General features: G+C 42.7%; 1 protein-coding gene across 1 annotated transcript; it reads left to right on the forward strand.

Annotated features, from left to right (window-relative positions):
• The first annotated feature begins 654 nt into the window (after positions 1–654).
• LOC124700385 (transcription factor MYB52-like) lies at positions 655–2,469 on the forward strand. Its single transcript, XM_047232518.1, has 3 exons — positions 655–1,090; positions 1,515–1,943; positions 2,054–2,469. Exons 1-3 carry the CDS (start codon positions 976–978, stop codon positions 2,227–2,229), a joined length of 720 nt encoding a protein of 239 aa, XP_047088474.1. The 5' UTR covers positions 655–975; the 3' UTR covers positions 2,230–2,469.
• The last annotated feature ends 15,513 nt before the right edge of the window (positions 2,470–17,982 follow it).

A 17,982-nucleotide genomic window follows, 5' to 3' on the forward strand; every position in this document is an offset into this window, starting at 1 on the left:
CCTCCCAAAAATATTAGGTGCACCAAGTGTAGAATTTCATTGCACACAAATACGTACCGGTTGATCAGTCTGTGGAAGAAGGCAGTAACCATTTAATTATCTCTCTGACAGGCCCATATATATATACTGATCAAACCAAGATTAGTTATTAGAAAAACACATAACAACAGTATTGGTTTACCCGCAAAAAAACAGCATTGGTTTGGTCAAAGTAAACCCGATTCGTTAGTTAATAAAAATGTTACACTAGAATTAGTTTATCAGTTCTGTAACTTTCAGACCAAATATTACTAACATAAGCTACTGGTTCCTGCAGATGTCATGGGTTGCTGGCAGTAGTTTCCATCACACAAACACAGGGAGACTGCTTGGTTTTCTCGTATGATGTTAGTTGAACAATTGTAACTGGCGAGACACTGCATGTAGTTAGTTGATCTTGTGGACCTAGATATGGCTAGCATGTAACTAACATTTTCTATTCCCTTTCGCGAAGCTTAACGTACAAAACCACCCGTTAGCCCACACGTAGCATCAAACTAACTCCGGTGTAACCATCTCCCAACTCGCTATCTTCTCCCTCACTAACGATCAACAATAACGAGACTCGGAGTTAGAGAGAGAGAGAAAGAAAAAAAAAACTGCCTGCCCCTGCACTTTCCCTTAGCCCTCAAACCCTCCATTCTATAAATCCCCCACCCATTATCTTTCTCTTGCCTCTTCTCAACTTATCGATCGACCTTTGTCTCTTCCTTCTCCCTCTCTAATCTTTGTTCATATCTCCAGTGGACCTACATGCACAAGGATCCTGATCGATCGATCGATCTGTGTTCGTTCTTCCCGTGTCTGAAGCAATCTAGCTAGTCGATTCTTTTGCTGCTGTTTATGCGTAGCTAGCCTTACTAAGCTAATTATATATTTAAGGGATAGCTAGAGAGATTTGTCGCTGTTGTTGTTTCGTCGATTGATCGATCAAGGATGTGCACAAGGGGACACTGGAGGCCGTCGGAGGACGAGAGGCTCAAGGAGCTCGTCGCGCGGTACGGGCCGCACAACTGGAACGCCATCGCCGAGAAGCTCCACGGCCGATCAGGTAACTAACGACATGCATGCATGCGTGAATATCATAGATTCGTATCTCATAGATGATAATATGGAGGCTCGCTATTGGTTAACTGTACTTTGTTTTCCGTTAATCCCTTTCTTTCTGGCGCACTACTGCTTCCAGTAAGCTTATCTGACCTTTTGGGATTTTCAGCATGCTTAATTAGTCCTGGACAGAATTTTAATTTGTTAGGGTGTCATGCTCACCTTGATGTGCATATCGTATCTCTATCACTTGTGCAGCAATTTTATCTATCTTGTGGCTAGAGCTACTGAGTTAATTTTGCTTTCCTTGCTTCCTAATTCATCTAGCACGCGCAAGCTATCTGTCCATGGCGTCGTCGCGAGCACATCGCTTAAGTTGGATAACTAATTAACCGACGGAAAATGACCGGCTCTTTGACTAATTTCAGGGAAGAGCTGCAGGCTGCGGTGGTTCAACCAGCTGGACCCGAGGATCAACCGGAACCCCTTCACGGAGGAGGAGGAGGAGCTCCTCCTCGCGTCACACCGCGTCCACGGCAACCGCTGGGCCGTCATCGCCAGGCTCTTCCCGGGCCGCACCGACAACGCCGTCAAGAACCACTGGCATGTGATCATGGCGCGTCGCTGCAGGGAGCGGATGAGGCTGTCGTCCAACAGGCGGGCCGGCACCGCCGCCGCATCCGCGAAAGAAGATACCAGTCTTACGGGCGCCGGCGCCGGCGAGAAGCCCAGACCTCGAGCTCCTGACACGAATCGCATGGCCGCCTTGCTCGACAAGTACCGTAGAGAATTTGCTGGGCCCTTCGCGATCAGCCGTCACAGCAGTAAGGAGGGTTACTGCTCATCTACGAACGAAGGTAAATCAATGAACTACTCTCTTGCATGCACACTGCGAGGTATTACGCATTTCTGACCGATTTAGCTTATATGTGTGGAATTAAACGGAATATTAATTCGTTATTTGCAGATACGAATAGATCGGTGGAGTTCTACGATTTTCTCCAGGTGAACGTGAGCTCGAGCGACACCAAGTGCGGTTCGAGCATCGAGGAGCAGGAGGAGAACCGGGACGACGATGATCAACAAGCTGAAGGGCAGGTGGCGCTCATAGATTTCATGGAGGTTGGAACTTCTCACCAGTGATTTATCTGTATATGTATCGATGAAATAGATCGGTATTTAACTAGGGGTGCATCCAAAGCAGCTTGTTGTAATGCTTTGTGAGGGGGCATGCTACATGACGTAGCAATCTAACACCAATGACACTTATAGAGGAAGCTAAGGCACGAAATGCAAACGTACATATGACATGTAGTACATGTAATTTATTGATGTACACATACACATATATATTGTCCATCCATCCATGCATGGAGAATTGGTTGTTCTGTCATTATTTGTAAATTTTAATTAATAATATGAAAAAATTTGTTTCTCAATTCAACTACTTAATTATGCTCTAACAGTTGTTAAACCCGCATTGTAGTACTACCTCGGTTTCGATGAATAGGGTGCAAGTGTATTTCAAGATAAACTTTGACCGAAAAAATTAAGCAAAAAAAGCTTTGATTATATTATATGTAATTAGTACGTTAGATTCGTATTAAAAACGCTCTCTAATGATACTAATTTTATACCATAAATCTTTATATATTTAGAGTTATTCTTGCTAGAAAAACGAGCACGCCTTATTTGATGGAATGGAGGAGTATACGCTAAGAACCGTGAAAACTCCAGATTGATTTCCAGGAAAGAAGGCTGTGTTTTGGCTCACAGGACTAGATGCTCCGAATATGTGGATCTCATTAAAATGTTTAAAAAAACAGATTATTTGATATTTTAAAATGTGTTTTTAACGGTGGGAGCATTTAGTCCTATGAGCCAAAGAGGATTATGATAAGCCGCTTGTAGTAATTTGACCTTATCAATCTTTAAATAGTGTGCGACTCAATAGATATATTCACTCATTGAGTATTTCATCGTGTACACAAATACACATACATATATGCATGCAGGTGCAATGAAAAATAAGTTCTTGTCTTCTTGAGCAAGTATGCCTTGCGTTATGAGCAACATGATGTGTAAATCTGCTGTAACTGGACACGTTAACGATATGTTGAATTAGTCCGTTAGGTGGATGACGTCCTCGATCTGATGGCATCCGTGCACCGTATGTATCGTTTACCATTTGTCCGCGAACATCTCCTCGATAAGCATGATATAACAGTCGTTTCGCGTCACTTAATCCCCGGCTCGATTTCTTTGATTTGGACTTCCACTCTAGCTAGCAAGGATGACGTGCGTGTTTGATCTCAGTGAAAATGGACGAATAGGGGGAAAACTGATATGCAGTGTGCAATTGGTATTTGTCGCCTTTCGGTGCACAAACTTGATCCATTCACGTTTCTTTGTCGAATCGCTTTTGGCAACCTGTTATCCTAGACAGTGTAACGGTGAAGCCTCGTGTGTACTATATATATTGCCCCGACATGACATTTAACAACCTGGAACAACTTTTTACGTCTACTTTGTTGTGTGAATAAATATGTAAATGACATTTTTTTGTGGCATATAGTTCCTCCGACTAGAAAAGGACGTCTTAGTAGATACATCTAAATTTAGACAAATCTAAGATGCTCATCTATAGACAAAAGGTAATAAAAAATTAAAACATGGCATATATTTCGAGTGTGTGGAGGCAGACCAGAATTTAGAGAGAAATCAAAAATAATATTTAAAACTTACCGAAATATCTGAAATTGTGTTCACGAATATATACCCACATATTCTATAGATCTATAATTTTTCATTATATAATTAGCCTGGGCAGCAGACAATTTGTAGCTTTAAAAAGGCGAGAATGCTCGCTTTCTTCCAGCACAGTCTTTTTTGTGTACATTTTACAGCTAAAAATATATGTTGATAAAAAATATGACTTACTAGACCCTATGGGTGCTTGTAGGTTGAAAAATGCAATTTGAAATGAATCTTTTGCATTGTTTTCTAAACCACTCCTTGGAGCTCAAGCTCCAAAAGAGGTTTCCAATAAACTTCATTCTGAGGACGTGGGCATAGCCCAGTGGTTGGGGTCACAGTGGCGCACTCCAACGACCAGAGTTCGAATCTTGTCAGGAATAAATTTCTGGAATTCTCACGCCGAGGTCCCGCTTCTACTATATCAGTTAGTGTCTAGTTCCTCCTAGCACTAATTCATTTTTTTATATAAACTTCATTTCTAAAACAGGTAATATATGTTTGTCACAAGCTAACATGTTAAACAACGTATCTTCCGTTATAGTTTCAGCTAGACTGAAAATATGGAGTTCCATCTTAAAGGTCGAGACATGAAAACATGGCTGCACATGACAAAATAACCTAGCGAGGACACATGGACCAAAGGTTGGCGCGCTAGTTCCTCCTAGCACTAATTCATTTTTTTTATATAAACTTCATTCTAAAACAGGTAATATATGTTTGTCACAAGCTAACATGTTAAACAACGTATCTTCCGTTATAGTTTCAGCTAGACTGAAAATATGGAGTTCCATCTTAAAGGTCGAGACATGAAAACATGGCTGCACATGACAAAATAACCTAGCGAGGACACATGGACCAAAGGTTGGCGCGCGTTCGGTTTGCATGCCTTTAGCCTTTTGGCCCTTCTAGAGTTCAAATGGTGTGCCATGTTCTTTTATGTAAGCATATAATATTTTCTATTTTCACTAGATCATGATCTTCGCCCGTTACCGCCTCTTAGTGTATGTGTAGGCCTAACATGCGGAAGTGCACCCTACCACACAGGTTGTGTCTCAACAAGATATGACTAGGATTTGCCTTGTGACGTGCCCTAATCGACATGTCACCCTAACGAGCGGGTTTTCGTGTTTAAGCCACTTGAAATGCTTAATGCGGTACTACATAAATACATAATATATATGATTATCCACTACATTCTTATAAAATTTCATGAAAAAATATGGTCCATTGTGCTTAATTCTGATAAATACAAGGAATTTGAAATTATAATTTAATTATAATTACCCTTCTCCGTTGCATAATTCTTGTCGTGGTTGTAGTTAATGGATGGGGTAGTAAATACTCGCAAAACTCCAACACTACCGTGGAGCATGTACTGAATGACAACGTGCCATTTCCACGAACCGAAAATAACACTAAACTGACCCAAAGAGTTTTGAATCGATCGGGAGTGATGCAATGTGGTAATATTTTATAAATATGGTAATATATTACTTTATTGTTCTAGCAACATACATGGTCTAAGTCACAAATATACCCTTGTGTGTCGGTGGCTCGGTGCAAAACCGAACCTGGCCTAATTAGACAGGTGTTGCCTTATAAGCGAACAAAGTACAGAAATATAATTATCTGTAGCCCTGAGCCGGATCGGCCTTCATCATTCCATAAAGGTAACCATCTTCGAAAAAACACAGTTAGTTAGACTGTACTTGGCAGAGACATCACCATCAGCATGCCAAGCTAAGCTAGTAGCTCGCTAGCTCCTCCAAGTACATAGAGCAAGCCACACACCACGCAAGAAAGACGAGATCGATCGGGCTTAATTTGATCCCAAGTAACATACGCAAGCAAGGAATGAAAACCAAATAAGCCAATCGTGCACCCGCCCGCTCATAATGCAAAGGGTTCGGTCCGGGTCGGACCGGTTATTGGACCTGTAAAGTAATTCCAGGTGCAGGGGTCGGCCCGCACCTCTTTTGATAGGATCCGGGTAACCTATAGGTTCGGCCCTACTTTGATGTGCGTTTACGTCGGGATGTTGGCCAGCTACTCTGATCTGTGTGTTTACGCCGGAATGTTGGCCAGCTGATGGTTAGTATTAATTAGCCTTTTGCATTTGATAACTACTAATTAGACGTTACATACATACAGATTTCCATCCAAGAAATTTTCCATAAATTCAGCCGAAGTAATCTCACACGTTTCATCAAAATCTTTTGCATCTGTGTGCTTACAACCATCTCTAGCTAGCTTACAGATGGGGATTAGAATTCAGCAAGTAATTTAGAGTTGACGCTGTCTACTCCGCTTTTCTTCTTTGCCTCCGATGGCGACATCTTCTTGCACATTTTGCTGCCCTTGCTCTTGGCTTCTCATCTACACTTACAATATTCAAGATTAATTTCAGAGTACAATATTATATATACTGTGTTTACTGATTATAATTCCCAACCTATCATACATGACATTGTGTTCACTGATTATAATTCCTAACCTATCATACATGTCAATGTAGGATTTTCCGTGATGAGCTATCCTTTTGTACCAACCGGACGTAGTAAGAATTCAATCATCCAACACCTCTACTTTTTCCTTAGGTGCCTAAATGGGCAATTATTGTCTGGTAGAGCTAAGTGGAGATCAACTACAGATAAATAAACTATAAGACATCAATACATCATTGTATCCACAGATTTGGCATTTCCACAAACACCTCACGCCCATTAAGATGTTCCAAACGATCTACTTCATTCCCGTACAAGAAAATAATCGCTAGGTTGGAAAATCCTACATTACGAGTGTGGAGGGGATTGGGGAGGAAACATTGGGAGGAACACTTCACGACCAAGAATTGCCATTACGAGTGTGGAGGGGATTGGGGATTTACCTCGCGCGCCTCCGAGTGTGGAGGGGCCGTCACGAGGGAGAGCCGCGACTTGGCAAGGAGGTTAGACGACGACGTGAGCTCGGGACGCTTCCCGGCTGCGAGCGATTCCTGCAGCGTTCCGACGGCCGGCGAGTTTCCCTGGTCCGGCGGCGGGGATGACATGGAGAAAAATCACGGGCAAGGAAGATGGAGGAGCCTCCAGGGGGGAGGGGCGTTGCCGGCGGCTTGCTAGCCCCTGTGGCGGCGACGGGGCGTTGCCGGCGGCTTGTCAGCTCCTGCTGCGGCGGCACGGCGGCGTCCGTCTGCCTGCTGTAGGGAGGAGAGGAGAGGTGCGGTTAGAACCTAGGGTCGAACGGATGAGGTTCGCGTTGGACCTTCTTTTTTTAGGATCGGCCCTTTATCCTAATGGTAACAAAATTCAGGTCCGGTCCAGTGGGTCAGTGGGCCGAACCGGACCACTTACATCTATACCGCCCGCCCCACCACCGGCACCACCGTTCGAGCTTAGCTAGCTAGGGTCGCCGCCGCACGCGCGCGCGCGCCGGTTGCTTTCGGGGAAACTGTACAGATGTGTTGCACCGATCGATCGCCGATCGCGGTGCGTGCGTGCGTGTTGCAGCGCGCGCGAAGATTCCAACGGCGACCGGTCCTCTCCAACTGCTGCTCCCACTTCCTCCCTCCGATGGGTCGCCGTTGCTGTTGTTGTTGGTGGCTGATGTGACGCCGCCGCGCGCCGATCGCCGAGCGGTTTAGTAACGAACAAGTCGGCCGGTCCCCCTCCCCGGTTCCCCGTTTCGTTATTTCATGCATCTCTAGTGCGCGCTTTCGGGCTCCAATGGGGATGGATCGATGGGTGGTCGGGGTCGGCGACTCGGCGCGACGGCGACAGTCCGATGTATCCGTCGATGCAGATGCAGCGTACGCGTCCCGGGCTGGTGGGGCCGATGACGTAGGGGTTTGGTCATCATCCCATCGACAACAACCTCTTAATTCCGTTAGTTTAGTGTTTAGTAGAAGATGGTTAGGTTTAGAGCGTGTGTACAGTGATGAGCTGATGGCCAAGTAATGTTAGTTTGTTTCCTATGTTTCATGCAAGCCTACCGATATGTTTGTTTCGTATGTTTCATGATGACTATCTAACTGTAAACACGTCTAGATACATGTGAATCTAGACAAATCTACGATACTTATCTTGAAACGGAGGGAGTAGTACGTCGAAGAAACTAAACCACCAAAGAACTTAACTAGAGGTTGGATGGTTAGTCGGATGGTTCTATATATTACACATAACACTAAATTAATGTCGGAGAACCAACCCCTCCAGGCTCCCCTCCCATGTCGCCCCTGTGAGGCAACTCAGAGGGACCCTAATCCTTGTTGTCGCTGGCCCCCTTCCCTCCGCCCCCCCTCCTCCCTTGCGACTGCTAGAGGGTGCGGCCGATCAAATCCCGATCGGCACCGGCAGCGGCGAGGCCTTCTCTTCCTCTCGCGCGGTGGCATGGCCCATCGGGTTGGAGCTTGGCTCTTACATTGGGAGGCATGGCGGCAGCGCTCAACCTTGGTCTGGCGGTGGCGTGATGGTCGATGGCATGGTTGTGTGTGCCTGGGCGTCTAGGCGGCGAGGGTTGTGGGCGGTAACGGTGACAAATCCAGGATGGCAGTGACCTCGGCTTGGCATGGCGGCTGTACTGTGACGGTGGAGCTTCAACGATGATGGTGGTTGTTGGAGATACTGTTCTACAGCCAAAGATCAATAATGGTTATTTATTATTTGTCAAAATGTTCATAATTAGTTCCGTGGCATGTTATAATTGAATTAAGGGGAAAATTAATACATGTGCGATATGGTAAACAAACAAGAGTCCCTAGTGAGCACACAAGTGCATAACCAGTTCATTAAGATCAATAGTTGATCGAGGTTTTTCCAATCATGGACACACATGACATTGACAATGAGATCATATCGGTTGGATGAATGACATGATGGACATACCCATAACATAAGTATTGTAACACGATCAAGTCACATCGAGTTCAATGTTAGATGTTTATTATAAGTGCATAGTAACTTAATCCTTCGACCATGAGATCATATCTAATCATTGTCTCCGGAGGTTGCCTTAGCTGCATCAAACGTCATTCCATAACAGGGTGATTATAAATGTGTAGTTAGGTATATCGATGGAATTATTAAGACCTATGGATCAAGAGCTGGATTTGGTTGTCCGTGTGACGGAAAGATACATATATAAGGGACCAGTCGGTGAGATTACATCCATGAAAGTTGCACAGCGTATGACTAGGTCATGGGAATGTAATCACATGTGAATGAGCTAAAATAGTCTTGTCGGTAACGATATCGAACTAGGAATCAAGATACCAATGATCATATCTCGGACGAGTGCTAGTATAGAGTGAACAAATAGGAATAAGACTCAATGCAAAGTTTCAAACGACGATCATATAATCATGGAATACATAGAGATCGCAATGGTTATCCAGACCCCCCTAGTGATCATTTGGGCCGGTGACCTAGTCTCGGATCATAGCTATGATATTCCTAAATCATAGGGTAACACACTTAAGGGTTCAACGAAACTCGAGATACTTTTGGATTCATCGAGTTGAGAGATATATCCAGAATAGGATTCCAGAGATGTCTGAAAGTTGTTCGAAATAGTTTGGGAGGTGTCTCGGACAAATGGCAATTAAAGGATATGTTTAATATGTTAATTAAATGAATTAATATATTAAAAATATATTTAATTTATTAAAAATATGTTTTATTTAATTAAAAAGTCATCCCTACCTTTATTGGGCCCCATATGGAAGGAGCCCATGAGGGATAAGGGAAGGGGTGGACCGACCAAGTGGGTCAGCTCATCATGGGCCGGTCGGGGGAGGGGCGCGTGCGCGGCCTGGCTTCGGCCGGACGGCCGACCTCCCCACCTCCTCCTCTTTTGGCCCAACTTGCCCTCTTATGAATCCTTGCCCCCTTGGCCCCCTATGTAAATAAACCCATAGGGGCAAATTAAATACACAATTAAATAGAGAAATATCTCTCTATAGTTTTATTCTCCGTGCGGTTCCCCGAAGAATTGCATAGGGAGGGAGACAACTCCACCCGGTACGCGGGAATGTTGTCGGGATCTGGATCCAGAAGATCTACTTCTGCAACTTCACTAGATTGGAGGCGGGAGCGTCGTTTAGCATCGTACGTGTGTGAAACTACGAGGTGTTGCACCTGCGGCACTCAACATCGAGGATAGGACTTCTTCACGGCCCTGAGGTCGATGGTGACTGATCGTCTACATCAACCACGTTCTAGCGGAACGTTAACCGCTACCGGTCTACGAGGGTATGTCACTCATATCACCTCCGTTACTGCATTATTAGATGGATAGATCTTGGGCATATTAGGGTTCGTGTTAAGTTAGAATTTTTTGTTTTCTGCTGCGGAACCCAACAGTGGTATCAGAGACGATCTATGCATAGTATTCTTGTACGGATAGAACGCATGTACTACATGGGGGCATCGATTATATAATTGTTACCCTCACACGTGTACTTGTCCACTACTGCGGCATTATTTGATCAAGCGTTCCCCGAACTACCTCACGCGTACATTTACGCTATTCTGGTTCACACTTGACACATGGCTTGTACCATGTACCCGGCTAGGGGTGTCTATCTCTCTTATTTTTGCTGTGTGACATTTGCAACGGAGGGCCCCGACAGGTGCGTAGTAGAGACAATTATCTAATCGGTGTTGTGGTTGTATGCTCGTAGGTTAAGAACCGTTCTTCTCGCATAAGCATAAACAGCCACGTAAAATTTGCAGCTGATAAAGTAGAGGTGTCTATATTTGTTGCAAGAGGGATTGTAACATGTTATGGTCATGGTGTTTAGTATCTCTCCACTAGTTGTTACTAAGTTGTAGTGTTAGCCCATCGCCATGATGGTCAATCAACTGGAAGCGTCGGAAAGTGGGGACCATGCTAGAGCATATGAAAGAGATCTTGCATGCGTAGATGATTCACCCATGACATGTCAACTAATACATTTGATGTAGATACCGACATAGCATCTTGTTTAGCTGCTAGTATTTATGAGCTACATTAACAAAGCTTTAAATAAGATGATCCGTGAATCAAAAAAATCAAATTAGTGTTCATCCTTAGCTTGCACCACAATATACTGGGTACCCTTATGGAGCTGGCTGTGATAATCAGTCGCTACATTTGCGCCATTCATGTAACGCGGGTGAAAACAATGTTGCACATCACTGAAACTAAGGAGTTATTTGGCGAGCCTAGCATGTACACACATGGCCTCGAGAACACAAGATGATCGAAAGATCAAGCATGAGTCACATGAATGTTGTGATCGACATAAAATGTTCACCTTTGAAGCTACGCCGTCTCTCTGTGACAATTTGGGCGGACGTAGTGAATTGGGATCGTGTATTCAGCTGAAGCATTCTTAGGGATGATATCTTCTAGTGCGAGCTCATTAAATAATTTTGATTATAATTTGATCTCACAACAAATTATGAAGTTAGTATTAATGTCTTTGCAAATATCCTTGTAGACCATGGTTACCGTGTGCTTGCTCCCCTTCGTCACTTCGTTCGAGAAGAGACACTTGCCCATGATGGATCAGACTTCATTCTTGGGTACCAACATCTGAGAAGTTGCCTTAGCGCAAGTGATACACTCTGCGTAGCATATGAACATCTAGGAGATGAACCTGATGACTCCACCGATGAAGAAGGCAAGAAGGTGTATGATCTCCGACTAAAGTTAGAACTTGTAATCCGACATGCAATGCTTAGCACCGTGGACTTCGAGCTAAGGGTGCAATTTTCCGACACCGCAGCCATTGACATGATTGATACCCTCAAGTGCATGTTTAGTGCTGAGGTTAGGAGAGCAAAGTATGAGTATTTGGATGAATTTCTATCGAAAATTTGGAGGAAAATGGCCATCTTAAGATGCACCTAAGGAACATGCATAGGATCCATAACAACTTGGTGCATCCTTGGGGCTACCAAACAACATAGAGCTTTGCCGTGGACCGTAGTACCTCCGAGCTATGGAGAATTTGTCTAGGATTTCCTAGTGAAAGATAAAGTGTTCACCTTTCATGAAATTCTATCAAATATAGGAGACCTGAAGGTAGAACAATTGGAGGAGAAGTCTTTGATGAGATCGGTGATGATGGAGGTATATATATATGATATATGCATCATGAATATTATCCTTACCAACTCTTATTGTGAATTACAAAGTATTTGATACTCGTGTTGTTTTGTTTGAAAACAAACCTGCCGCTTTGAGGAGCCGCCGTGGGGAGAGAAGGAGACGCGTGTGTTTGAAGGCAAACAAGATGTTGATGGCCCAAGACACTCTCCCACTACATTTATCATAGACTCCCTTAGTTATTTCAATTCAAACAAAAGTTGTAACCATTATTAATGAACTTTTCTTAGTGTGTCTTGCATTTAGCGAGACAAGTTATTCATATGTAATAAAGACAAGTTCGTTGTCCGCTTTTATGAATAAAGTATGTATGTTCACATATTTCGATTAATTATTCTTATTGAGTTCTTGTCGATAAATGTTAACATTTATGATTCATTGTATAATGCCAAAAAAATCCTACATGATAATGACATCATTACAGAATGACACTATAGTTTAATTCATACTGGCATCGCGTTTCTTCATATTCGATGAAAATCCCAAGTACTAGATGAATAATATTATGACAAATGTTTGCATATGACGCATGAATGAAACACCGCGTTCATTAAATTGAATGCACAAATAATAGTGGATATCATTGTTTTGTAACCTCAATGTGAATTTGGTGAATATATGTATTTACTAAATAGAACATCAGATCTGAAATAATTGACGGGATCAAGTAACATTCAGAAATAAGAGGTGGGTATAAATTAACAAGAAAAACAAGTCTCTGTGATTGGATCAAAGTGATAAAAGTGTTGAGTTACATTTCTGCGTTAGAAATTTGCGAAAAGTCTGTTTGCAAAATTACGATACACAACACGATAATATGTTGTTGTTCAATGTATTATATGAAATCTCTTAGCAAGTTACCAATACTACGTAGGATACACATTCAAAATTAGAATAAATATAACGAAAACTCATTTAATAAAGCAGTCATCAAAGTGGTTCATTAAGTTTCGAATTACGGGATAATTCTAAGACTAAAATTAATAAAATTCTTTGTAAAGTATTCTCGCTAAATTATGAATTGCTAATACACCCTCCACAAAACCAAAGAAGCAAAACAAGTATTGCTAAAAATTATAGTACTTTTATAGAAATCATCCTCTCATTAAAATACAAAGCGGAAACAAGTGAAACTGAACAAATGCAAATGTATCTGACCTCAATAAATCAGAGTTGCGCAATGGAATCGTCTGTATCAAAGCTCGAACATAGAGAGGCGGACAAATGATAATGATCATGAAATCCTAATGTTTATGTTTTACTAAATCATAAGTAGAATTCAAGAATTAATTATACCGCAGAGCGGAATAATATTCCTGATTCATTTGTCTCAAGAAAGAGGCATGCCTACAAATTACGAAGGAAGCGTTGATGGATTAGAATGCAAGATATGTCTAGAGAGTCATGAAATGCTAAATTGAATAACATTTAAAGATAGCAAAGTATTTAGATACCTGATCTTATTAAGTATGACAAGATACTTAAATCTACTCCCGAAGAAGAAATGAAATTCATTAAAGACTAAGCAAGTTTGATCTACCATAAAACATATTTAGGCAAAGATCAAAGAACTAACTATGTTTATGTAGTAATGCTTGAGTCGTTAGGTTTTGAACTATAAATCATAACAATTATGAGAATTGATGTGAGGATTGGCGAAACTACCCCATTTCGTAAAATGGATCAAGGTTGTATATCTACAACAGGCAGAGTTTGTAAGTCATATGAAGGGTAGAACATCATGAATGGAATTCTCTATTTGATACAATGATCAGAAGGATTTTGGAATTTCCAAAAACAAAGAGAAGGCCTACAATTGCATTAAATTGATATGATCATGTAAAATTTCATCTTATATGTGATGACATATTTTGAGTGAGATCCACATGAGAAATTCCGTCACGTATGTGGTGACACATGTGAGTGAAAATTTTGAATGAAAATGATTTAATATGTAAGTGACATATTGAGAGCATAAAGTGCCATAGTTATTTAAAAATAAATGAAGTTGAAAATATTAAAACACTGCAAGATCTGTTGATATATATGGGGAAAGGGTTTTAATTACAAACGTCAAAGTTGCCATCCTAAGAATAAAGATTCTGAAGGAGTTCGGAATATGATAAACGAAGAAATTAGTATTCTAGCTTGTGATAATAAAGTAAAAAAACATCAAGATGTTTATCTTATATGTGTTCTCGGAAGAACATGGTGATGTTCACGGTATTACAAACAATAGTAATTGATAAAGAGAGATGTGCTACACCATCTTTGTTGGGACATATAGTTCTATCATTGAACTATGATTTGTGAAACTTCACAAAAGATGATCGAAGTTCTTATTAGAAGAACATGTTCCGAAGTATTTTCTGAGAAAAATATTGAGCAAAAGATTAAGGTAATTTTCAAGTATAGGGCAAGAAATGGGAATATAATTCCAAATCACCAAAGGATAGTGAACTTGAAGTCGTAAGGATATTACGTTGGTACAAATTCAAGACACTAACCCAGGAGATTAAGGATACCACATAAGAAAGGAAAGTGTAAGGGTGGTTGAGCATCCGATGCATCATCATCAAGATATACATCGATAAGATGGCTAAGAAAATTGGATTTTCACTAAATTGTGTTTCCAAGTATTCATGAAAAATAAAGTAAAAGTTTCTTTGACTAATTCAAATGTCATGGGATACATGAAAAAGAATGTCTCACTTAAAAGAGACAAAATGATGGCAATAGTTTTATCACTTTCATAAGATAATGTAAAATAAGTTGACATTATGTATTTGCAAAGAACATATGAATCTGAAGATTCGGGACACTAAAACAACCTGCTCCACAGGAAAGCATGATCATAAGCTCATAAGAGTATGATGTTATGATGAGTGACAAATATGACTGAATTATTTGTACTCTAGCGCAAGTGGGAGACTATTGGAGATAGTGCTCTAGAGACAAATAATAATGGACATTTATTATATGTCAAAATGTTCTATAATTATATTAAGAGGAAAAAAATAATACATGTGTGTGGTATTGTAAAGAAACAAGAGTCCCTAGTGAGCACACAAGTGCATAACTAGTTCATTGAGGTCAATAGTTGATCGAGGTTTCCCGATCATGGACACACATGTCATTGACAATGAGATCATATCGATTGGATGAATGATATGATGGAGATATCCATAACATAAGTATTGTAACATGATCAAGTCACATAGAGTTCAATGTTACGATGTTTATTACAAGTGCATAGTGATACGTGCATTTTGCATCATCATAATTGTTACATATAGGATTAATTTTCATTGTTATTTGCCTTCATACATTGTTATTTATGCATTTTTAGTCGATTTTCAGGACTTTCCTACAAAGTCCCCTTCATTGGTATTTAATTCCTGGGAGGCAGAAAACCTCATTTTTTGTATTTTATTTGTTTCAGGACTTTCTGGATCGCTTAAAATCGAGGCAAAAATAGCTGATCAGTTTTTCACCCGGAGAAGGACCGTGAGCGAAAGAATCACGCGAGAGGGGCCACGAGGTGCGAACGGGCACAAGTGGCGCCCTACCTGGTTGAGCACGCCACCCAACCTCATTCGCTCCTCGAGCGTCGCCTCGGGTCCCCCTTTATACCAGAAGCTACATTTCACCTAAAAACCTAAGCTATTTTTTCCCGAGATTTACTGAGGAGGTGGCGGAGGCGAAAGTCCTCTCCTACTCCGGGAAAGGGCAGATCCTGCTGCACCGGTGCCTCCGGTGAAGGTTAAATCGACGCCATCGACATCCCCACTCCTCCTTGGCTTGGTAGGAGGCATCTCCATCAGCACCATTGATACGTCCAAAACGTATCTACTTTCCCGAACACTTTAATTTGTTGTTGTTTTCCCTCTAATTTATGTGTTTTTGAATACAACTAACACGGACTAACGTTGTTTTCAGCAGAATTGCTCTGGTGTCTCGTTTTTGTGCAGAAATCCAACTTTCAAGAAAATTCTTGGAAATTATCGCAAAGTCCCTATTTTACCCGAAGACACACAGAGCCAGAAGACGAGATGGAGAAGAGCCACGGGGGGGGGCACACCATGCCTAGGCGCGGGCCACCCCCTGGTCGCGCCTAGGGGTGGTGTGGCCGCCTCGAGCACCCCCTCGACCTCTCCTCCTGGCTATATTAAGCCTCTAACCTAAAAATAAGAGGGAGGTTCGACGTTTTTCCAGAAAGAGTTCCACTGCTCCGCTGCCACCAGAAACCCCAATCTGGGGACCAGAAACTCCGTTCTGGTACCCTGTCGGGACGGGGAATTGGAGGAGATCATCGCCATCATCATCACTGACGCCTCTCCATCAACCATACATGATTCCCCCATCCATGTGTGAGTAATTCCCCCGTTGTAGGTTGTAGGGGATGGTAGGGATTGGATGAGATCATTCATGAAATAGCTATAAGATTGTTAGGGGCATGGTGCCTAGTACCTGTTACTAGTACTTTTAACATTGTTGCAACTTGTTGTGCTTAATGCTTGTCACTTTGGGCCCGAGTACCATGATCTCAGATCTGAACATGTTATTGATTCATGAGGATAATTATTGTTTTTGATCTTTGACGTGGGCATTACGCTTCGGGTAACTATTATTTCCCTATCCTGTACGGCCCAACTGGAGGCCCATGAAGACACCCGATGGCAAGGTGGGCCACTACGTCGGTGCCGAAGAAGATTCCTTGAAGAACAAGACGAAGAGGAATCGAACAAGGAAAGTTTAGAGCTAGGGTCTTTTGTAACCTAGTCGTACCCGGACAGATCTCTTGAGACCTGGCCCCCTATATAAGGGCCAGGAGGGGGGCTGCCGAGAAACACAATCAATCTTAGCAACTTTAGCCACCGCAAGTCTAGAGTTAGGTCCACGTAGAACTTAGCCTCTCGACGAGATCACAGCCGAAACCTTCTGCACCCCATTGTAACCCGATATTTTCATAATCAAGATCAGACATGCAGGACGTAAGGGTTTTACCTCATCGAGGGCCCCGAACCTGGGTAAATCGTTCTCCCCGCTTGTTTGATAACCGATGTCTCGTGTCAGCCTACAGGATTCCATCAACCCTAAGCCCCAAACAGAGGGCATTGCCGAGGAGTACCCTCGACAATTGGCGCCGTCTGTGGGAAGCCTGTCGGCACAAGGCAGGTCATCGCCAGTACCAGTCACGTCTGTAGTGTTCGTGCTGGAGTCACCAACGCCATCAGATCCGAGAGATTCAGTTCGCTGCGGATCCTTCGAGTTCGTACCGCACACCGAGGCGTCGCATCCGATCTCCGCAGAATCGCGCGGCAACATGGATACTACTTTCAGTGGTGTTCACTTCATCATCGATTTCGGAGGGTTTCTTCGCCTCCCTAGTTCAAATGCATCAAGCCCAAGAACTTCGGTTCCAGAAGATATCACGCCAGCAGCAGCTTTGGCAGTCCTATCCAGGAGTGCGGGAGAAGGCGGCCGAAGTAGCTTCGGTGCCGTAGAGGAGCAAAGGAAAAGACGAAGGGACTCACGCCGCGAAGAAGAAGAGCAAATCGCGACTCGCCCCCGACAGTATGAACGAGGATGCCACAACACGCAGCCGAGGAAGAATCGTCTTCGCACACCTTACCTATCGGCCACGGAGCAACTTGAAGCACCGTGTTATCTACATTCTTACATCGACCCAAAGGATAGCCTTGTAAAATCCAGTCATCTGCTCAGGAATTGTCGGTAGTTCCTCGAAATTCGGCAGTTCTGCGACGATCTTAGAGCTGAAGCCGCGGTAAGAGTTCACTCCATGGAGAGAAGAGCGGCATCCTACAGTTATCCACCAGAACCATACATACCAGAACCATACGTACCAGAAGGAGGAGACAAGTACGTACCAACCGAGGTGTTTCCAGAATCTCGCGGACAGGTCAGCATGATCCATAAAACCAGTTTTTCAAAGAGAGAAGTCAAGAAGTTTTCACGGGAAGTAAAGTA

The sequence above is a fragment of the Lolium rigidum genome, chromosome 3 (genome assembly GCF_022539505.1).
Source record: "Lolium rigidum isolate FL_2022 chromosome 3, APGP_CSIRO_Lrig_0.1, whole genome shotgun sequence".
Classification (NCBI taxonomy): Eukaryota; Viridiplantae; Streptophyta; class Magnoliopsida; order Poales; family Poaceae; genus Lolium; species Lolium rigidum.

Coding starts and splice junctions, on each gene's coding strand:
- LOC124700385 (XM_047232518.1), top strand. CDS start 976: ATGTGCACAAGGGGACACTGGAGGCCGTCGGAGGACGAGAGGCTCAAG. Junction 1,091..1,514: donor GAAGCTCCACGGCCGATCAG/GTAACTAACGAC, acceptor GACTAATTTCAG/GGAAGAGCTGCAGGCTGCGG. Junction 1,944..2,053: donor CTGCTCATCTACGAACGAAG/GTAAATCAATGA, acceptor CGTTATTTGCAG/ATACGAATAGATCGGTGGAG.